The following is a 23,395-nucleotide window of genomic DNA, read 5'->3' as shown; positions in this document are numbered from 1 at the left end:
GCTGCTTCAGCTGCTTTTGAATACTGTGTCCAGAATTAAAGACAATTACTTCTGCACTGGAAAGAGTCTGTAGAGCATGATGAAAGGATTTGGGCACATACTTCAGAAAGAAAAGCTCTTTTTCATGTATCTGTCTATTTTTCTAATAAAGAGAAGAAAAAGGAAAGAATCTGAGCTAGAAGCAACTTCAAGGAAGTATCTGTCTAGCAGGCATTTTCACAGAGATCTCAGACCTTCCTGGGTTATCTGTAGTCAAAGTGAAGAATTCTGCTCGTCTTCCAAAGCTTGGGAGCCTTCTCTGCCCTCTATGGCTCTTGCAGAGAAAGTTGCTGCAGATACTGCCTTCTTTTCTAGAAGGATCTTGAAGCCGGGGAGCATTTCATCCCAACTTCCAAAGAGGAAGTCAGGCAAAACCACCGGGAGGCCTGTGTGAGTGAACATTTAGCTCCTGAACAAACTCAAAGCACAAAAACGAAGCCTGGAGAAGGTGTAAACAAGACAGGTAGCCTGGGTGAAATGCAGGGTAATTGTCAGAGCAGCCAGGGATGAGCTTAGGATTTATTTTTTTTTGTGTGCTCATTGGTTCAAAGAAGGATTTGGGAAGCACATATTTCTCTTAGAACAGCCATATCCAATCTTTAACATTACATTATTTATAAGTTTACTGATTTTATTCTTCTACCTACTTGCCAGTATTGAGATCTATGTAGATTTATAGGCAGCAACTTTTCCTTCATCCTTGCACTGTTTTCTTAAATGGGTATGGCTCTGTTCTGCAGATGATGTCCAGCTGGGTCTGGCTGGACCTTGATTTATGGTTGATGTGGTGAGTTTTAGAGAAATATTGTTAAAAGCTAAGCAATTTGCTTATAAACTCATCATTCTGTTGGGAAAGAAAATAATCTTTGCTGAAAGTAATATTGTGGCTTCTTTATATTACTAGAAGAACTTTTAACAGAGCTGCTGTGCACTCATCCTTCTGCTAATATTAAAGCAAGATATTTGAAGAATGGGGTTATTGAATAAGGCTAGAAAAGGTCTGTCCTCAAGTGGGAGGGTAAAAAGCTGAAGAGCATTTTCTTCATTCCCCACTGAAACGAGGGATGATCTGAGCTGTCACATAAAAAGGAAAGCCATTAAAAGCTCACTGCCTCATTTTAACGGGTCTGTCAGTTTTAGTTCCATCTCTTAATCCCTTCTTCAGAACAGTAGGAAATCAGAAAGATGGAAATTTTTCAGTTGCAGAACATTTATGTGACAAGGTATCTAAAAATAAAGTTAAGGCTGACAATCGTGATAAGGAATGAAAAGAGTTCTAGATTATAGATTGGAGATTTCATTTGAGGGCATCACATAAGCTAGATTTGCAGAGAGAAAACATATTTTGGAAAATAGTTCTTTCCTTGCAAACTTTCTGTTTAAATACTATGTGAATTCTTGCTCTGTTTAAAGATCTCATTTGCTGCATTACAGTGTGTAACAGAATAGTACTCTCGACCTACTTCCATGCATACATATGTAGTTAACAGTTCGATGCTCTAGGGGATCAAAGCATTTGGCAGAATTGGCCCTCTCCACTGTTTGGAGTGAATGCAGTGCAGGATTTGACATGAGATGTGTTTTGTCTAATTTTGTGATTAAAGTAACTCCTGTTTGACAAACAACCACTGTGACTTTAATACGAGAAAGGGAGTATGTTTCAGGGAAATCAGTCGGGTTAGGAAGGTCAGTGTTCTTACTGGGAAAACTGGAGAGATAGTCACAATGCTTCCCTTTTTTTTTCCAAAAATGTTTGAATTGCTTTTCAAAGCTGGTGTCAGTGTTTTACAGTACACAAAGGCGTTGTAGACGGATATGAGTCATTTGTATTATGACATATTTTGTTACTGAATACTTACCTCCTTGGTTGATAAAATGTGTAGGTTTTTCCTAATACCAGTCATACTTTCCTTAAGGTTTTATATACAGCATCAGTGTGATAACTGGTTTACTGTGAAAAGAAACACCCTATTTTGGTCACCGTTCCAATGTGACTGTTGATACCCGTATTAGTAAAAGGAATAATACACAGTTTTTCTAGCAATGCTAATATTGAATGGGCTCCAGTATGTTATTGTTTTGGGGTTTGGGGCTTTTTTTCTGCTTTCTTCGCTGTATATGCTGAATGTGAAAATGTCTTTGAATCCCTTTTCTGTGACCAACGTGTTCTATACCAGGATAAGCTGCAAATGATGGCTTATTCTTCAGCTCATCCTTCAGCACTGTGGAACTGCTACTTAGTGCTGTCCTTTAAGCTGTTTGTCTTCCTTTCTTTTACTTACATTTTAATTTCAATTTCATTGCATCTTTCTTTCAGATGATCACCTCTTCTCAGCATGCACGAGTTCTTCCATATTTTTCAATCCGTAGTATCTCCTCAGGTTTACAAATGGGAAGTTTCCGTATTTGTCGAAGTTGGTTTAATTATTTGTCAGAGAGCAGATTTTCTTTCCTACAGGAGCGTATTTGCCAATTTTAGAATAAACATGGGTGCACAAATGGAATCAGTTAAGAATTATTTTTATTTTTTTAAATTATTTTCTTTCCCCTGCATTGAAGAGTAATTTTAGTAAATATTATTGTCTTGTTTCATGCAAAGGATTTTTCAGGTTACCTTGCCTTCCTTCATTTACATATTAATAAGGTCCTTTCTTTGTGCATCTGTGCTCAGCGAGGAAGCAGTAGTACTCTTCTTGCATATCGTGTTTCTGCTGAGAGTTTACTAGTGAAAAGGTCAGGATTGTGAATCTTGAATGCTGGCAAGAGAGTAAAGGCTTTAGTATGTTCAGAAGCCTGCCTGAATAAATGTGAAGATTTCTTAATTCTCTCGGCCCTTCTAGCTGTGGAGGAGGCATATTGTATAGCATACACGTGCCTCTCTCTGATACTCAATTATGAGTAATTTATAAAAATAGTTTTCAGTTAACAGAGAAATCCCTTGTATAATGTGATAGATCCTAAATCCTGCAGTCTTAGGAATATTATTACTTACAGGCTGTTAGCCTTATAATAAATTGAGTTAGAGTTTTAAATTATACAATCACTAAAATTATTCAGCAACCAAGTGTGTCATAAAATACCTTGTTCAGTAAGAAGTCTGCATCAAAATATGAATGTTTTACTGAGATAAGTCTGTTTTTCAAATACCCTGTAAGTCTTTTAACTGTAGTAAAACGGACTTCTGCACAGACGTATGCCTGTAACAAACATTGAGTAGATTCAAAGATCATATCTATCATTTTGATAGTGACACAAACATAAGTAATGAGAACAAATCAGGCTTGTAATTCTCCACCCAAAAAAACTTGCATTCAATTTCTGTTACATTTTCCTTTTTCCTGGGACAGAGATGCTGGATATCTCCTATGGCTGTTAACAAGTTTTGTGCCAGTGTGCCTGTTGCAAAGAAGGGAGCGTTTCCTGTGCCAGGAAACATTACTGACAAGAGAGATACTGTTATTGCAGATGAGAGGTGGAGATCTGTACAGCCTCTGCTCTTCCCTCTGCATTGCTGCAAAAGCGTGTGGGGGAATGTGAGCTCTGGAAGTGTAAGACCTTTGTATGAGGCAGACACTGCAGAATTTTTTTTTTTATGAGCTCTCTTTGGTTTCTTTCGTAGTTGTAATGTTTAGTTTCCAATGTCATTGAGTTACTATGATTAAGGAAAATGGACAATGTGATTGCAAGCTTTTATTTGCTAGTTAGTGTTTTGCATTTTGTTGTTTTAAGTACATTAGAATTTTCCATAAGTAAAAGCAATAATTTTCATGCTTATGAGGATGCGAAATCATGAAGAAGATTTCAGTCTGGAATTTCAAACGTATTTTCTTCCTTTTTTAAAGCTGCTGGGACTCATACACAGTAGTTGCAGAAAACAAAAATATGAGGTTTCAAATTCAAATCAGCAAACTTTCCATATGTCTTTAGTTGCTACTTAGAATTTTTCTGTCTACAGAAGATTCTGATCTTGGAGATTTTCCTTCATTAATTATTTTAAAGAAGAATTTCTGTGCATCTCTGGATTCTTCATGCACTTTCCCAACAGGCGATTCTCTATCATTAGCTTTATTTGAAGAGACTCATTATTATTCACTTCCTAATGATGTTGTACAAATTAACTGCATAGTAGTTCTTCTCTTCAAAAGACAGATAACTATTACATAGATGTTCTATTCTGTGAGATGTTCACTTAGTTAAAATAAATGAAATCAGGCTTCAAGTCAGAATCTTCATTAAGTCCCATTTATGAGACAGAGAATATTTAACATATCAATTAACTAGAGAATTGTGATTGAAAATTCCCTAAGAGCTTAAGAAAATAATAAAAGACTGCATCATTGTCACAGGTTGTCATGAGGAAAATCCCGTTCTCTTGAAATTACAAAGTTACCGTGACTGCAGTAGAAATAGGGGATTTGGGATTTTGCTGCTTTTTTTTTTTTTTTTTTTGTATTTCATGTGGAAAGACAGAGTTAATGTTCCCCAGTCCCTTAAAAAGATGAATGTTAAATAATTAATCTTAGATCTTTTGTTAATAATATATTATGGTGGTATCTGTAGGCAGCATGCTTAGTTTTAAGACTATTTTGGTTAATGACATCGTATTTCAGAAATACTGTCCCAGAGGTTACTTAAAACTAAAAAAGTATAATTAGAAATGTAATATGCATAGAGCCTCGGAAATTTCTTTGCTTGGGGCAAATACAATGAAATCATGTAGATTTTAGAGACTTCATGAAAATATAAAGTCTTTAGTTGCCAGGATTACAATGCTTTGACTTAACAACAGAATCTTTCTGTTTGATCTAATTCTCATGCAGAACTGAAGTACCCAAATATCTGATAACAGCTGCTTGTGAAGATCAGATTTTGGGGAAGGACCTAGTGGAAAATAATTTTGAAGAGCAAGCAAATCAAGCAGTTAATATTTTTTTTCCATGGTTTTTGATTGCTTCAAAGATTTCTTAACAATGCCATCCTTTTACTGAACCTTTTTCTCTTGATATGTTCTATGTATATCTGTGTCCACTAATCAATTTGAATGTGGGGTTTTTTTTAAGAAAAAAAAAAAGAATAATCAAGTACATACTGTAGTTCTGCGGATCGCCTCTTTTTACAAATATTTTAAGTTATTCATCTTCTGATTTAATCAGTCAATGAATGATTTACCTGTTTACTTCCAGCAGCCCCCTTTTCCCCCACCGCCCCAACCTTTCGGGGTGAACACTGCCTGTTCTTAATAAATTTTTATTAATCATCTCTTCTGATACTCAGAGATCTTTGAACACATCCCTTCTTAAAAATGGTCCGAGCAGGATGACAACCCCTGTGATTCTTCTGTAATAAAACAGACACGAGGAAAGTTCACATGGATTTTCTGCTACAGATTAAATACAACTTTTCTACCTTTATCATATATTTTCCCAGTAGAGGCTTCGTCTTCCTGCTCTGGATGTGTTTCAAACAGATTGATTACTAGGTTTAATGTGTTTAGGAAGTTGATTATGGGAACAGTTCTTGGTCTTCCTTCATAATTTTATATTTAACATGCAGAGTGAGGATTTTCTTGCACCCTCATAATTTTCCCTCTTCTGCCATTGTTTTGACATCTTTCACAATCTCAAAAGGAGTATAATCTTATTTCTGGTAACTTTCTGTATTTTTTTGAGGCAGTTTGTTCCAATGTGTTGCTTTCTCAATAGTTATTTGGAAACTTGTTTGGGTTAATTGATTGCAGTTTTCAGCAAATTTGTTAGTTACTGTGCTAATAATGTTTCTCATGTTTTCATAATTTACTATACATTTTTTAGCCTGGATTATTATTGGGCTTTTTGTATGTAGAGTAAAAGCGTTGTTATATATAATGAAGAAATCATAAGTCAAATTTATTATTTATAATGCTGTATATCTTTTTCCAATAGAGCTCTCCTTTCAAAAGCCGGAATAATACATTTTTCAGGAATGTTATAGAAATAAAATAGTAGGCATCCATAAAGTAATAGATTTTGAGAACAAGGACATGAAGACTCACGATGATAATAATTAACCAGTGGATGGTTCTAATTGGCCATACGCAATATTGATTTAAGTGTTGAAAGTATTTTCTGTTATTTCAGGGCTTAGTAGCTAAAGATTTATTTTAAATTAACTTTTTTCCAGGAGAGCGCCCCCTTTTTCTTCTTTTCTCAATTCAGAGTTTTGTATCTGCTAATGTACATTTCTGGAGTTGCTTCTATATTTTATTTTTGTAGCTAGAGCTGGTTTAAACTAGTAAGTAGACTGTAATCATAGAATCGTAGGTTGTGTTGTAAGGGGCCTTTAAGATCATCTAATTCCAATCACCTTGCCACAGGCAGGGACACCTTCCACTAGACCAGGTTGCTCAAAGCCCCATTCAGTTTGGTCTTAAACACTGCCAGGGATGGGGCAGCCACAGCTTCTCTGGGCAACGTGTGCCAGTGTCTCACCATGCTCACAGTGAATAATTTTTTCCCAGTATCTAAGCTGATTCTGCCCTCTTTCAGCTTAAAGCCATTCCCCCTTATCCTGTCACTACATGTGCTTGTAATAAGTCCGTCTCCAGCTTTCTTATAGGCCCCCTTTAGGTACTTGGAAGACTGCTTTAAGGTCTCCCCAGATCGTTCTCTTCTCCAGAATGAACAACCCCACCTCTCTCAGCTTGTCTCCATAGGAAATGTGCTCCAGCACTCTGATCATCTTCATGGCCCTCCTCTGCATGTGTTCCAACAGGTCCATATCCTTCTTACATTGGAGGCCCCTGACCTGAACTGAGCTGTAATGGTTCTTTAAAATTTTTATTATTTCTTTTTCAGTAATTTATGGGATTAGTCATCTTGTATTTCCTTGACTACTGAAACTGAGCAATGGATTTGGGATTATTTTCAATCAGGTTCTCACTAATCCTATCTGATTCAAAAGAATGGTGAAGAATACAGATAAATGACAAAGACCTGTAAGCCATAGTTCAGTTTTCACAAAGCTACAAATGTATTAGGACATGTATGGATGACTTGTTTATAAACAATTTTCAAGGAATACTTAGATTATATTCTTTACAGAAATCTCATTTTTGGGAATCATTGCAGAATTCTATATGAATGTTTTATTTTTTTCATGTCACATTAAAAAAGAAAGGTGGTTTAAATACTTAAAAAATGTTCTGGCCTCTATTTCAACATTTCTGGCAGAAATTATTTGCAAGTATGTTAATTCTGTTGGCTGGAAAGGAGTTGCATCTCTTTTAGAGTCCCAATTCTTCTTAATTTTTGAAGGGGCAGCTTAGCCAATTTTTCAATATCATACTATAGCCAGGTGGGTTTGGCTCCCCAGCATACCTGACATTGTTTATTCACAGTCCCTCTGTGCTTTCATTCAGTGAATTTGCAATCTTGATTTTATTCAAGACTTAAAAAAAGAATATAAGCACGGTGTTCCAGTTCTTATCTGTAGATAGTCTTGGAGATGCTGTGAGGGCAGGGTAGATTTTCTGATTCATGTTGCTTGTTCTTTCCTATAACTCTGCCCATGTCCTTTTGTTTTCCCTGACTGTAACCCTAGTCCATTGCTTATCCTCTCAGGACATCAGTCCTGCTGCTTATACTTATTCATGTTTCCTCAAATTCTTAACATCCTCCGACATCTCATTCAAAACAGTATCTGTCTTCATGTCTCAGAAAAGGGGGAAGGAAAGGTTGGTTAATTTAGGTTTGTTTCTTTTTTTTTTTTTTAAGAATTAAAAAAAATAAAAAAATTGTGTCAGTCCTACCATAGGAAAATGAATATTGTTCCCTCTCCAACATAACAAGGACATGGAAAAACAGTTTCTGTTGAAATTTGCAGGCTAGAGTAGTTCTTGGTGGTTATCTGACAACCTCAGGTCCTATACTTCATGATGTCAGAACTTGTTTTTCCAAAACCAAACAGGCATGCTCCCCACAACACAAACTAACATGGATTTTAGTTCGTATTTCTTATTAAAGCTGTATCATTACTCAACTCAGCAGAATTATCCTTGATTCAGGTGGAAGGAAATTGCATCCAATTCCTTTCATGCTGTTAAAAATATAAACATATTTACATATATGGCAGCTATGGAAGATTGAGGGTGACCTACAAGTGTTTCCGTAAATTCCCTGAAAGCCAAAGAAAAGCTGGTTACAGTTTCACTCCCTTTATTATTTTAGCCTGCATAGTACTACATATTCTGAATAGTCATTGATTATAACACATTTTGATAATGTCTGTGTGTATTTTAAATATGTATTGACTTCTATTTTTTCTAGGCATACTCTGTCTATGATGAAGACATTGGCTATTGCCAGGGACAGTCTTTCCTTGCAGCTGTGCTTCTACTTCATGTGAGTTAATTGCAAAATGAAAGCTTTGATGTTTGAAACCAAAGGAGCTTTGAAATAAGTAGTACTGTAACATGCTATTTGACAGATATTTACTGTTATTTATTTGTCTGTATTCATTTTCCTCTTGTAGCTTTTTGGCAAGTAATGACTAATGGCTTCTATCTTGATGAATATAGATTTCCTTTATCTAGGATAAATCCATTAAATTGTCAAGTACTTCTGTGTCAAAACCTGAAACTGATATGTTATGTTAATATTTTAATTTAGTTGTCACATAGGTGAACTCCCTTTGTTTTTATGGGGAATTTAACTTCGGGAGATATTTTCAGAGTCGCTAACCAGAGAAAGCAGTCTCATTAATTTTCAGTGTCAGCTTTCTTCTAGGCACATTTTATAATGCATTTTGGATGAAAGCTGAGTTTTAACCTTGATATTTTAGCCTGTAACCAAAAACTGTACAAACTTTGATCTGTTGCTTGCTATATATACATGTGCATGTATGTATAGAGATAGATAAATACACCATTTTTGTATTTGCAAGATGCTTTAACTTTGTAACAGTGGAAAGGCAGCAGATTCAAGTAGTGCGTGTATCAGGCTTACTCTTACTCAGGCTCTTACCTGCTTTTTTCTGTCAGGCTTTAATTAAGAAATTATTATTCATGGTTCAAATAAATTTCAGATTATGGTTTTGAGTCAGCTGTTGGTGGTATATATGTTACACATACACTTCCTAAGGCACTGAGAACTCAAATTCAGATTAATTTAAACTGTAATTCCTAGTGAGATGTATGACTGCTTGAAGACTTCAGGAGCACGATACGCAGTGGCAGTGTTACAGAGAAGCTTTAGATTCTTTAAGGATAAACCTGAATTACTCATATTATTACAATTCCAGATAGACTGTGAATTAGTTTATCAGTTATTTTGCAATTAACTTTTCACCCAAAGAAGCATTTTTAAGTTCCACTGGAAGAATAAGCCATTTTCAATACCAATGTAGTTTAGAAATGAGTGGGTGTCACATTCTTAACATTTGACTAATACTTCAGCTACTTTACTTGTGTTCTGTCATTGTTATAGAGAGTTACCTCTGTTTCTAATGTTTCTGGAGTTAGAAAAGATTGCCCTGTACACTTAAAAGTGTAAATGACAATTACACTCCTTTTAATATGCCCTTTATAACATTTGCTTTCATAATAGGATATTAAACTGAAATAATCAGAGAAAGGGGGGAAGGGGAGCAGTCTCAATGAGCACATGTAAGTTGGGAGCTTCCCAGGATGTCCTCAAATTCTCCAACCAGTGTGTATGCTGTGAATGCTTGCAAAACTCTCTTCACTCTTCTATATTTGCATGGCTGTCTAGACTCCTTCCTTTCCCCTTTTTTCTGGGGCAGTTTATCTTTCTTTTCGGTGTAGTTATCTTTCAGGGATGGTTGGGTAGCCTGAACCTCCATCCTCGATTTTTGTGATTTTGCTGCTTTGATGAAATTCCAGTCCAAGGTCAGCAGGTAACTTCTAATCACAAGGGGACAGTGTTGCCAACTCTAATTATTTTTCTGTACATCTCACAGTATTTGACTTATTTTTTTCCCTTGTTGTCTACTTTTTGGAGTCATAGCAAAAAGTCAGTCTGATCTAGTTCAGGATGTCCCTAGTCATGGCATGAGGGTTGGACTAGATGACCTTTGAAGGTCCCTTCCACCCCGAACTATTCTGTGATTGCAGTGTGAAAAGCTAAAATTAAATTTAAAAAAAAGGTAAGTTTCTGGCTTTTATGAATCCAAAGAAAAGACAATAAGAGGCAAATATTTAAATGTTACAAATCAGAATGGAAATGCCCAAAATAATGTGTTTTGCTTAAATAAAATAAGAAATTAAAACCTGAGTTACGATTTTGAATTCTTGGGGTTGGTAATATTGGAAAACCTCTGTCACTGAGTGTGAGGACTCAGTCGCCTCTGCCTGTAAATGATTTTAGCCTAGTACTAACCTCTGTTCCTACTCCCTTTCCCTGTCTTGGGGAAGGAATGGTTATCAGTGCACGAGTGTCTGATTCAGCACGCAAGGTAGGTGTGTTTGTGCATGAGCAACTGTCATTTTATTAGAAATAATAGTTATTTTGCTAAAAAATCTGAAATTTGCATTAATTTTACTGTTAGAGTAGATTCAATCTTTTTGGTCAGGATAAAACCATTTGTTCTTTTTGCTTTGTCTGCAGCTTTTATCTGCTATCAGTGGGGAACATTCCATGCAGCTAAAATTGTGATAAAGAGCTTTGAGATTCCTAAGCGCTTGTCCTAGGCAAACCTAGTCTAGATGGGTAGCTAGCACCTGCTCTGGCAGTTCTTTATGCTAAGCAGTTACTTCCATTTATGATGTCTGAAAGGGAAAATGAAAGTGTTTGCCCATAGCCTTGGAGACAGGTCATAATCATAGGCTGAACATAATAGATGAAACCCTGGAGGTAAACATCAAGAGACTAGAATTCTCTTTGAAGGAAATACTGAGCTTTTATCTGTTGCTGATATTTGATAAGGGGTTGGCAAAAGGCTGAATGAGTGAATATAATAAAAGGTCTAGAGTTGTCATTCTTTATACTTAATAATTGTTTTCATTTGTTACAGTCTGGTGCCTGCAAAAGAAAGGTTGTTTTTAATGTGACTGAAAACCTGATCTGGGGTCTGCAGTGACTCTGCTTGTTCCCTATTATTGTGTTACATGAAGGCATGGGGGAAGTGGGGACATTTTAAGTGGAGATTTCATGACACAAGGCTACCTACAAATTCAGTGTTCAGTAGGCTCAAGCCAACAACTGTAACTTTAAAGTGGCTCACATAGCTTTTAGAACCACCTTCTAAAACTCTGTTGGATGATAAATTTTATTCAAAATTAAATAGAGATTAAGGAGATGAGGCTTCTGAAAAAGTCACAATGTTAATAGATGGGATCAGCCCTCCTGAGTTCTCAAGTAGGTTCTGAAGCCAAAATATCTAATTTCTCTATTCATTCTGGGAAACTTGATTTCAGAGAGTTTTGATGTCCTGGGTTTTTTATGAAAGTAGATAAGCATTATTCTCTCTAAGGGTTGGTGCTGCCATAGTTCTGAATTTTTTGCTTTAACCAAGTCTCAGTGGGAATCACTATCTTGAGTTCTTTTTATTTTGTTTCTTTTTTTTTTAATATTCTTTTTCATTGTTCTGTTGCTGAGAGTTGTGTACTTGTTCTCATATCTGTTTGGCATAAAGAATACGAGTGGCAGTTGTGCTGTTGTAGGGATGTATACGTACATGAACCTATGATATCCTCCCTCATTTTCTTAAGAGAAGATGTTGCAGAGCCAGATCGAGGTGCTCATCAAGGAGAACAGTCCCTCTGAGATTTTGATTGTTTAATTCTACATTGAGTGCTTTGCTGAAAATTATAATATATCCCTGTTTCTGAATTCATCATGAGTAAGGTATTTCAGCGTGTGTATTTGTGTAAGGCATTTTCAGCCTGAGCTTAGTTTTTAAAATGCTGTTTGTGTATTTTTCCAAACAGATGCCAGAGGAGCAGGCGTTCTGTGTATTTGTGAAAATAATGTATGACTATGGCTTGAGGGACCTCTACAGAAATAACTTTGAAGATCTCCATTGCAAATTTTTCCAGCTGGAGAAGTTAATGCAGGTGGGACTTGGGTAACAAATTCTTCTAATTTTAGAAATGGAGATACTGGCATGGAGAAGACATTAATGCTTTGCTTACATAAGCTACTAGACAATGAAACCCTTCTCCTTCTAGAGGTAGGGTAGAACCAAAGGAGGGAAGTTTAATAACTGGATCCAAACTTTGTGAGTCAGATTTATTTCTGATTTGTTTTCTCTTTCATATACCAATCTTGCTGCCAATCTTTGTGTCCAAGCAGAACGGGTATCTGTTTTTTCTTCTTCTCTGTTTTCTAACTCTCTTCCTAAATTGTGATATTGATTGTTCTGTTAAGGCCAGAGTATCTTTTGGACTGCCATCTGTCAGTATCCTACTTTCTGTGAATTATGTCAATGGTTCAGAGGTCAGGCAAATCAGGACATCCTGATGCTTATGAAATACAAATCAAGTGTAGGTCATTTTGTAGATTTTTACTGTGTCTTAAGTACATGGTTCTTTTTTCAGAAGGAATTATTTCATAGAGCAATTTAACACAAATAAATGGCTGCAAGTTTTCCACATTGTTATTCTGACTAATAACAAGTTATTAACAGTTCATTAAGCCTTGACCTGCACTTCTGTTAGCATTGTGGAAGCTACCTACTGAAGTCAGTTATCATAGATGATCATATATGCTTCTGTGAGAGATAGTAAAACCAAACAAAACAGACCACTATGAATTTAATGATTTATTTTTCTTCAGATGTCAAATTGTGTGTATTTCCTACTTGATGAAGTAGAATTATGTACTAATTAATTTGTTACTTCAGCATATGGTCTTCTCCATATTTACATACATTAACAACGATTTTTACTTTGTTAACAGAATATGGATATATTGCCCATTTACAGTAGGTTTAACAGTATTTATTTTGTGTTGCTTATATATGGCCCTAGTTAGAAAAATTGTCTGATGGAGTTGTGTGCTTTGTTACTTTCAAGCTCTGCAATGTGATCTCCTTGTGCTAATACCCATTGACTTTTATAGCAGAAGCATTTATAGAAAGACACAGAGAAGGAATAACTTAAAAATATGCCCTATGTATGATACAGATTCCACAAGTGTCTTTTGACTGTTGAAAACTTCATTTGTAATTTCTCAACATAATCTCAGTATATTATCTGATACCATGATAGAATCCACAGTGGGTATCTTACTAGAAAAAATCCTGTAACCCTGGGCACTGAAATATATGAAGAAACATATTTTCATTGCTCAAAAGAAACCAGGATTTCACTTTGTTGTATTTTTCAGTGTTTAGGAAGCTGGTACTTACTGACAGTGTAGATGAAGAGCACAGATTAATGAGTAATACCGAAGGTTTTATTTTTTTTCCTTTACCCTAGGAGCAGTTACCAGACTTGTATGGCCATTTCTCAGACCTCAATTTGGAAGCTCATATGTATGCATCCCAGTGGTTCCTCACTCTTTTTACTGCCAAGTTTCCACTGTGCATGGTCTTCCACATCATTGACTTACTACTTTGTGAGGTAAAAACACCTTGAATCAGAAAGCCCTTCGTCCATTTGACAAATGTTTGTTCTTTTTTTTGTTTTATTGAAGCAATTTGCTGTTTAATTTCAAAATATGTCTGCCTGAATTATGTAGAACCCATGGTTATATCGATGAAATGATGTTTAATGAAATGCTGGCTTGGTTTTAAAATTAGAATCCTGGATTGCCTCATTCTTTGCTAAGGGTTCTAACTAAGAATATCTGATGCACACATCTGTTCTTCATTTAATTTGTTAAATAATTTATTCAAAGTTAGGAATTCTGTTTTCTGCAAGATGCCTAGTAGTAAAAGCCTATCAGGCGTTCAGAGGAAAAGCTTTTCAGATTGCGTGATTCAGAGTGCCCAAAGACAGTAAGAGTATTTTATCTTGCTTTGCTGGTCTGATATTAAACAAATAGTAAGAGGTGCCAACCAGTACAGTTGAATGGCACTCTTCCCTTTTGTTTTTTTGCCCTACTTTTCCAACTAAGAAACACATTACTCCAGATACAAAATAGTGTATTTCTGTATCGTAGCTGTATCTGGACTTCCTTGAAAAAAAATAGGCCAATTAGGTTAATAGTCTGGAACACTTATTTTGTAATATACTAGTACTTCCTTTTGTTACTAGGAAGTCAGGGCATCCATGGAATTAAACCTGGTTTTGAACATGCCACTGATTTCCTCCTCTTGATTTAGATGGGTCACAAACGTAAAAAAATACAAATAAATAAAATAATTGAAAATTTTAAATGCAAAGGGCTTCATGAGTATGAAGCACTGTTGATGCTAGTTCATTTTAATTTCTATTGTGAGCTGCTTTCCTTGTGAATTTTTAGGTTTGCTGCATATGCCTTAATAGCATTAATTGTTAAACAGGTATTGTCCATCACTCGTAACTCAGTAATTTTTTCCTCAAGAGTATTGATTCTTCTACATGTTGGTGCTCAGTTACCAAAAAGAGGTAATACTGCCAGGGTTCCAAGTGAGCATGAAAGGCAGTAGCAATGTTGAAATGATCCCACATTTCCATATAAGTACATGAGTTCTGTTTCTTACACAATGTCTTGATTATTTTAAGTAGGCTAACAGAAAAGGCAGAAAGGCTAGTTTTTCTGCTCTTTGTCCTCTTCTTTGATCCTGCAGTAGATTAACACAATCCCTTGATCACTTGTGAACCGTTAGTGTTAATTTTCAGAATGGGCATCTGGTGTGAATTTGATAATTCTTTCTCAACTCAGTTTATTACTTCATTTGGGTCTCGATGTAGAGCTGCATTCAGGAATTACCATTTTAAGAGATTGTCAATAAGTACAGAACATTGTTTCATAATTGTGATTATTGTGATAGCAGCGTATTTACAACCTGTCTAAAGCTTCTGTGCTTTTTATTATATTAAGCTTGATGATGGAATAAGCTGAAGAAGTCTTTATACTTCTATATATAGTATAGATATATAGATTTAATTTTTGGAATGAAAAAAAAAGAACTCTTAAATCATTTGAATTCATCTCGCATCTGGCAATGTTTATCTCGGCGTGTTTGAAGGAATTACTCTGGGAAAGAAGGTGAAAGAATTCAAGGAGAAAGTGAGAGAGCGCAGCACTAGAGCCTGGAAGGAAGGGAAACTTGTTAGAATTTGTGGAGGATAGTCACATGAAACTAAGGAAGCCTCTTTTACAACAGCTAAAAATAAACCAGAAATGGTAAGAAAATTGATTTCAAGTGAGAAGATACATACAGACATCTTGAGAAACAGTGGGGCAACGTGTAGACAACATACTGAGGCAACAGTGTAGACTATCAGAAAGCTGCTCCTAAGATCCAGGAGTCAACCAGTCTAAAGGAACAGGCACTTCTGAGAATTTGTGGGGGGAGTGTAGACTAAAATCTTATTAAAATAAAAAAACTAGTTGGCTCTCATAGCAGGAAAATAAAATCTGAAGGCATATGGCCATAGACTGAATAAAAAAGAAACAATTCCTTAATGGAGGACTGAAATCATATTGTAAAGCTGTCTGTCTCGTCAGCCTCCAGAAGGAGTAATGGAGCAGTCAAAAAATAATTTTTGTCTGCATTAAATTGTTACTCACTTTATCTCTGAACAAACAGCATGCCTGTAATTCCAGAAACTGGAAGGAGAAAAAGGAGTTGCAGCCGCTAACAGTGGAACATATTCTTCTGGAAGAAAAAAAAAATCCTCAAAAAGCCTTTGAAGTGAACTGTTACGTTTTTAAAAAGAAACTTCCAGCCTTCTCATTAATTTGTCATAGATAGAGATGAATTTTAAATAGCCTTCAACTTCCTTCCTGACTGTGCTTTCTCACATCCCTGTCCTGTCTGTTGACAAAATGTGTACATCCTATATAACTCTTCTATGAACGAAAAATATTAGGAATAAAACCCAAGTTTAAAACCGTTGCTGAATGAGTGCTGCCAACAATTCATTCCAAGGGAACTTCTCTGGTCCCTGTGCAAATACTTTAATTATGGCTAAACAATTTTTTGTGAAGCAAGAGGTTTTGTATTGGCTGCTTTTTGAGGTTTTGACTGTGGCTGGAAGAGTGAAATGGTACATACAGATATCCTGTAACCCTCTGTCCAGAGAGGAAGAATGTCTGTTGGAAATCTTACACTTTCACAGCTTACCAAGGAGGCATGTTTTTTTGCACGGTGGAAGAGTAGCACAAGATGGGGTGTGGACCTCCTGGACAGGAGCATGTCCAATGAAAAAGTAGCTACATTTATGATGAGAATTAACTCCTCTGGAGAAGTTTTTTAAATCTATAAAAGTGAGTGCCATTACAGTCAGGGTTTTTTCATCATTCTCACATAATGACGTAGAAGGAATAATTTCATTTAAATCCATACAGATTTGGGACTTCCCATAGGCCCTCTGCGATAGAGTTCTTTTATCTATCAGCACTTCTCATCTAGAAATGAAATACTTTGGAATTCTTTGTTTTTCTTCTGACAGAAACCTGAATAAAATTTTGGGCTTGCAGGCAGATACTCCATGGTGCCTGTAATAAAAACACAAACCTGTTCATCCAGTTGAAGATTTTCATGTGATTACAGCAGACTGCTTGGCTTTGAGTCTGGCTATAGGGATAAATTTTAACATGTCAGCATTAGGTGAAGATCTTTCTGCAGTGTTCCTTTTAGATGCTTGTTTCAGCCACTTCATTTGTCTCTTCACCCTTTGTTATAGGTTTGCATTGAAGAATGACTTTGTCGATCAAATTCAGAGTTGTGTTTCGACTTGTCAGTTTTATCATTCAATATGACATTATGTTATTGAACACTTTGTGAGCCTGTTCTGTTTTGCTGTCTCTTTCTGTTCCATTTTAAATTATTTATTTAAAGTCATGCTCAGAAATAGAGACTCATCTAGGTAAATCTCATGTCACTTAGAGCTGTCCCCAGTGCAACAATTGCACCTGGTTATGTTACAGATTATCAAAGAGTTGACATTTTTTTTATTTTGCATTTTAAAATGTTTGATTTAAAATTAAAATGTGTGTTTTAAAAGCACTAAATAAGTGACCTTAGTTAGGCATTTTGAAGAGAAAAAAACCAAACAAGTTGGCAGACAATTTGCGAGCATTTTTTGATTTTTCTTTTTTCTGCTTAAAAATTGCTAACCAGTTGTTATATATACAATACTGCAAAACTAAAGGAGGTTCCTCCATTATTATCCTAGAATTCTGAGGCACTGTTGGTAACTTCCATTTTATGTTGACCTGGCTATTTTTGTGTGCAGTTCTTGATAATGCAAAATGGAATCATAGTAGTTAGGGTTGGAAAGGACCTTAAGATCATGTGGTTCCAACCCCCCTGCCATGGGCAGGGACACTTCACACTAAACCATGTCACCCAATGGCTCTGTCCAACCTGGCCTTGAACACTGCCAGGGATGGAGCATACACAACCTCCCTGGGCAACCCATTCCAGTGCCTCACCACCCTAACAGTAAAGAACTTCCTCCTTATATCCAATCTAAATTTCTGCTGTTTAAGTTTGAACCCATTACCCCTTGTCCTATCACTACAGTTCCTAATGAAGAGGCCCTCCTCAGCATCCTTATAGGCCCCCTAAATGCTTAAGGATTGTGCTTCTCTCCTTTTAAGGAGTATGTAAAACCCCCTACTACATGCTGCCTTTTCTGGGCTGGTAAAGATATTTGTATATTTGGTTTAGTGTCAGTAACTACATAGTCTTGTTACAGAAATTACTAGTCTGGCTACCAAGCTGCCATTCTGTGATCAGGACTGAATACAAAGGACTGCAACTGATTGTCAGTTTTGCATATAAAATAATTAAATGTTTTCCAACATAGCTAATATCAAAGTGAAACTACCTTTCACAGGACCACACAGAAGCACAGTGCAAGAATTAGGAATTGAAAGCTAGATACCATCATTCATTGGCCTTTATTTATCAACTGTTGCTTTCAGAACTTTGTATAAAATAACTTTTATCATCAGTTTTGTGAAACTATTGGTGATAATGAAGACTGATGGGAGTTTTTAAAAACCTTTACAAATATGAATGACTTGCTGCTAGTAAATGAGCATGTATTGATAGTAAAAATGTGTCACCATGTTGTGTAGTGCTCCTGGGAGCACTGCTTCATAATGAAATAATGAAAAACTTGGAAGAATTATAACTATTGGTGCTGAATATTTGATTTCTGTCTTACGTGTCTCACTGAATGGATGTGTCAGGAAACACTACGCCGTATGGTATCACTCAGACGATAAGACATGTCGTCTCTGTGTGTTAGTACTCACTTAATAGTAGATACTATAATAGCTTGCTATTTTTTATCTGTCACTGTCAGATACTTCTGTGATGCCTTCAACAAAGTTGAGAAGGAACAGATTAACAATTTATTAAACCTCCTCAGGAACTGAGACAGAAACAAGCCCACTTCCTCTGTAAATCTGTGCTCAGATGAAATGTGACTTAAATAAAAGATTGGATACAGTTGTTTATCTTCTGCAGATCTATAGGGGAAGAAGAATTGAACTTTTTGGAGTTACCTGTTCACATGTTTTCTACATTTGTTAACCCTTCCACTTATGACTGTTGTAGTAAATCTTACAAACCAGCAGACTGGGCTTGCTAGAAATAAAATCTCTTTTGGAAACAGCATGTTAAAAGCTAGGCTTAATTTCTAAGTAAGTATAGATCTGTGCTGAGTATGCCTGTATTATTTCAGTACTCTTTACAAAAGTCGTGTTTTACATGCAAGTTGGAAAAGGCCAGGGGGGATCTGTCTTTTCCTTCTTATGAATATAGGAAATTAGACTGGCTTTTAGACTGTGTCTTTTCTCCTGTCCATTGCTCTGTGCATTATGCGTGCTAGAGCTAGGTCTCCTTTCTGAAGTCTTTATCAGCTGCTGCTGTTTCATGTAAAGAGACTGAACAGGATTTCTTTCTGTGACTGGTATAACTAGCTTTTAATTAGCTTAGTAAGAATCAGTTGTTTATCAGACTTGAGGTGGAAGACTAGAATTTGAACATGCATGTCCAGTGGTAATGATGGTTGGCTACATTCAAGCGTCTGTTGACATGTCCGTTATTATAACATTTTTTGTTGCAAAACCCAGGCCCTGGATATTTCTGGCCCTGGATATTTTGCTTTTATGTATTTAGATGAGTTATTTTAAATCCATGCTGAAAGTAATTTTAGCATAATTTATCTGATGATCAGAGCTGTATTCCACTGTGGGAGTTTTTCAGTACTAGAACAGAAATTAAAAGAAAAAGAAAGAAAAGAGGGTGTAGTATTTGATTGTGCTTGATGCATGAGGAACCTTTTTAAGCGTCTGTGTATGATTCAAACATTCAAATTAGAATGATAAAGAATTTTAAGTTCTTTTCAAAGTGAAGGTCATAAGAAGTGTTAGATGTTTGGATGTAAAATTTCAGTCAACAGCAGAAATACTGGAGCTATGTAATACCGCATTCTGTATCACCATAGGGACAGGGAGCACAAAACATTCTATTTACTTCTAAAGCTACACAGAATTTTTAATAATTCAGACTTAGACTGGGAAGAGTATTCTAATAGATTATATCTAAGAGGTTCTTGGTGAGCCACAAGGTTTAACGTAACCATTCACACTATGTTGTCCAGGTCTTCCTGTGTGGATCCGTAATTTATGTATTTTCCACTCATAGCTGCAGCTTGTTTATCCCAAAATAACAAGGCTGGTGATAAATGCTCAGCATGAGCAAAATAAAAACAGTCTCACAACAATCTGCAGTTCAAGATAACTTATGTGAACAGAAGGTACCTTTTTGGTGATGTTGATAAATATTGTGGTCCTAAAATGTTGAGGCTGCTTCCATTTCAGAAAATGTTCTAAGATAGAGGTAAAAAGTTACCAAAGATGAGGAACCTATATGAATGACCTAATTTGTGCCTTGGACACTAATGCCATGTTCACAGCATGTCTCTGAATTATTTTCCCCATTGCTACTGAAGTATTTTAGCCACTTACTAGTTGATGTTCACTTGGTTGATTTTTGTAGGAATACAGTAAATTTCCATAATGCTTATTTAACACCAGTGCCATCTGCTGTATTTTGAATAGCAGCATATTCTAAGCAGTCTTGGCAGTCCTCAAAAACTGCTTCAGAAATAACTGAAGGTATGTATCACAAATGGGAGTGTGATATTCCATGAACGAATCAAGGAAGCTAAGCTAATTTATGGATCGTTTTTTAAAAAGAGGGTAGTGCAGTCTGCCTGTGCCAATCACTTCCCGTTAGTTCATGCTTGGAATCTGAGGCTGTACTGAATTTTCTAAGTATGTAAAATTAAAATGTGAACTTTGCATTCTAGTGATTGTTGGAAAGTTAAAATGAATGTCAGGGTGTGGAGAGGCAGGGGCCAGGACTCTGTTGTGGCAGAGAAAGGGAGAAGGCTAAAGATGAACCTTGGAGGGAGATCAGACAGGGTGCAGGGAAGCAAGAATTGATGTAACTAACAAGGGCATGCATTTTCTGTGTGTTATGTGGCTACATGTAGAAGTGAAGGAGGCACAGCTCTCTGCCAAGACATGTTCTGAACCCTCATCTTGTGTCATATCAAGAAAATTGGGGTCTGGAAGATTCCTGCTCCTCTTATCATGGCTAATAGTCATTCCGTGTTTCCATGTGAGAGCTGGAGGACCTGTCCTACCTACAGAGATATAAGGCCTCTTTCTCTGTCCTCTTATGGTATGTGGTAAGGCCCTTGATGCCTAGTGTGGATTCAGGCCCCTTTCTTTGTCCCCATATTAATCAGGTTTGGAAAGAGGAAAAGGAATGTCTAAAATCCTTGTAATTTAAACCTCTGAAAACCAGAAACATAATGTTACTATATGGCTTGGTCAAACAAATGGAGAAAGCGTACTGCCAGCCTGTAACCAGTTGCCTGTGAATTAGGAACATGCAGCTGTGGAAATACCTAATATCAGGGAGCAATTTGATATGTGGAGATGACTTAGAATTCTGTGACTGTAATTTCTGTGGTTTGAAAACAGTCACAGAAGCTGGAGAGCAGTGCTAATCTCATAGCACTCTCTACCTTCATTTAGCCATAGCAACATCTCAGCAGCAGATTACATGTAAAGCACCTAAACCTTGTAAATACTGACCAGTACTCTTAAATCCCATTCATTTCTGTTAAAAGCCAGCAACCAAACAAAATATAGCGCAAAATCATACTAATACAGGTTCATGGTTGCCTGGCAGTATTTTCTATGCTTTTTCATGCTGCAGAATATAGGAGTGGCACAACAAATGCCGAATCCTATGGTGACATTTTAACCATCTCCCTGGTACTTGCTTATCTAATAATTCAGTCAAGTGGTTGTAATTGAGTTTCTGTATTATTAACAGCATCATAGTTTCTGGGTGGAGATTTCTGTATTTTCTTTTTGTCTTTCTTGTCTTAGAGCATTTGCTGTTGTGAATTATTGTGGTAGGCAATTTATATGGAGTCACTGGAGGAAGGCCAGTATAAGTCAACTACACCTCATACATTAGCAGTAAGATCTCTCTGCAATTTGATTTGGGTTGGGTTTTTTGGTTTTGTTTGTTTGTTTGTTTTGGGTGGGTGGGTTTTTGTTTGTTTGTTTCTTCTCTCTAACTGTTTAGTAAGCAAGATTTATCTGTTGCTTATACAAAGCTTGCTCTTGTATGTTGTACCTTATTTGAACAGGATTTAACCTTTCTTTCCCTTGGTTGTCTTGTCATTGAAATAAAATAAATGTACAAGCTATACAAACTATATCTGAGTAAAAAATGTTAATTAACATCCATATCCCTGCAGCGCGTACTCCAAGCCTGTGCTGCTTATGAAGAGAAACTTGAGCTTCAGACCATATATTTATGTTGTCAGCAAAATAATTACATTTGTCACATTCCTAAAGTTTATTGTGTGTTATGAACATATTAGAGTTACCAAAAAGATGTTTTGCTGGAAGCAATCCAAAACATAAATAGAATTTTATTTCTCCTTTGGAGTTTGTAACCCCAATTACCCTCTGTAGCTCCTTTGAAAGTGTGCAACTGAACACATAATTATGAAACACTTTTGGATTACAAAACAATGTCAAATTAACTCCAGTTGAATAGCTATGTTCTCTATAAAAAAAGGGGAAATTCAGTTATTAGAAAGCTGGAACAGGTTAAATGGTTTGCCTGATGGCTTATCATGTGAGGCTTGAGTCTTATCTGACCTTAGAAAGGTGCTCAGTTGACTTTCATATACATTCTTCTTAACTGATGCTTAATATTAGAGAATATTGTATGAGTATATTCATTGGTTCCTCCTACATGTCGTGCATATCTAGGAACAAAACCACAAATAAGGACACAGATAAAAAATTAATTTTCCATATTTTTAAAAGAGTTTCACTTCCCTTTGTTTGTGAAAGTGATGCAGAGTATTGCTGTGTAACCAAAGGTCTTTCAGTGGTCTGGGTTGGAGAGGAATTGATGCTAGTATTTGGTTAGTCTGCCTTCTCCCAAGGCTTCTGTCACTGAAGAGAAGCTTTAAAAGAGGGGATAAAGTCTTAAGTCATTCCCTATCATACGTTGTCCAGATATTTCATGATTACATTGTTTGGCCTGACTCTTCTGTCAGCTCCGCACTTGGCTGTTGAGCTTTGCTAATAGTGAGTTGTTAGTTTGCTGCCGCCTTAACTTCCTTTTTTTCGTGGTCTCTGAATAGATTTGCTGGATCAAATGGATATATATGCCTCCTCCCTTCTAAATGAAGTCACAAGCATCCTTTCTGTCACAGAGATCTCACTGAATACGTGAATATTCTGAGAGACCCTGACATGCTCTTGTAGGAGGGTTGGACTAGATGATCTTTTGAGGTCCCTTCCAACCCTTGGGATTCTGGGATTCTGTGAAAGGTGGGCCAGTGCCAACCTCATGAAGTTCAACAAGGCCAAGTGCAAGGTCCTACAGCTGGGTTGGGGCAATCTCAGTTGCAAATACAGGCTGGGCAGAGAACAGATTGAGAGTAGCCCTGAGGAGAAGGACTTGATGGTGTTGCTCAATGAAAAGCTCAACATGAGCCGTCAGTGTGTGCTCACAGCCCAGAAAGCCAACCGTATTCTGGGCTGCATCAAAAGGAACGTGATCAGCAGGTCGAGGGAGGGGATTCTCCCCCTCTACTCTACTCTTATGAAACCCCACCTGCCGTACTGCGTTCAGCTCTGGGGACCCCAGCACAGGAGGGGCATGGACCTGCTCAAGCAAGTCCAGAGGAGGCCATGAAGAT

General features: G+C 36.6%; 1 protein-coding gene across 5 annotated transcripts in view; it reads left to right on the top strand.

The window, feature by feature from the left end:
* RABGAP1L (RAB GTPase activating protein 1 like) overlaps positions 1 to 23,395 on the top strand; it is a 245,276-nt gene that overhangs the window by 137,353 nt on the left and 84,528 nt on the right. For all 5 annotated transcript variants that reach the window (XM_061345653.1, XM_061345652.1, XM_061345651.1 and 2 more), the window contains 3 exons: positions 8,343 to 8,417; positions 11,963 to 12,088; positions 13,454 to 13,597. In XM_061345653.1, coding sequence (XP_061201637.1) covers positions 8,343 to 8,417; positions 11,963 to 12,088; positions 13,454 to 13,597 — 345 coding nt within the window. The remainder of the gene's footprint in view (positions 1 to 8,342; positions 8,418 to 11,962; positions 12,089 to 13,453; positions 13,598 to 23,395) is intronic.

Source organism: Neopsephotus bourkii, unplaced genomic scaffold (assembly GCF_033783945.1).
Source record: "Neopsephotus bourkii isolate Nb327-2 ecotype Australia unplaced genomic scaffold, CSIRO-AGI_Nbou_v1 NB_234, whole genome shotgun sequence".
Taxonomy (NCBI): Eukaryota; Metazoa; Chordata; class Aves; order Psittaciformes; family Psittacidae; genus Neopsephotus; species Neopsephotus bourkii.
Note: the sequence above shows the minus strand (reverse complement) of the source record. Positions and strands in the feature narration are given on the sequence as shown.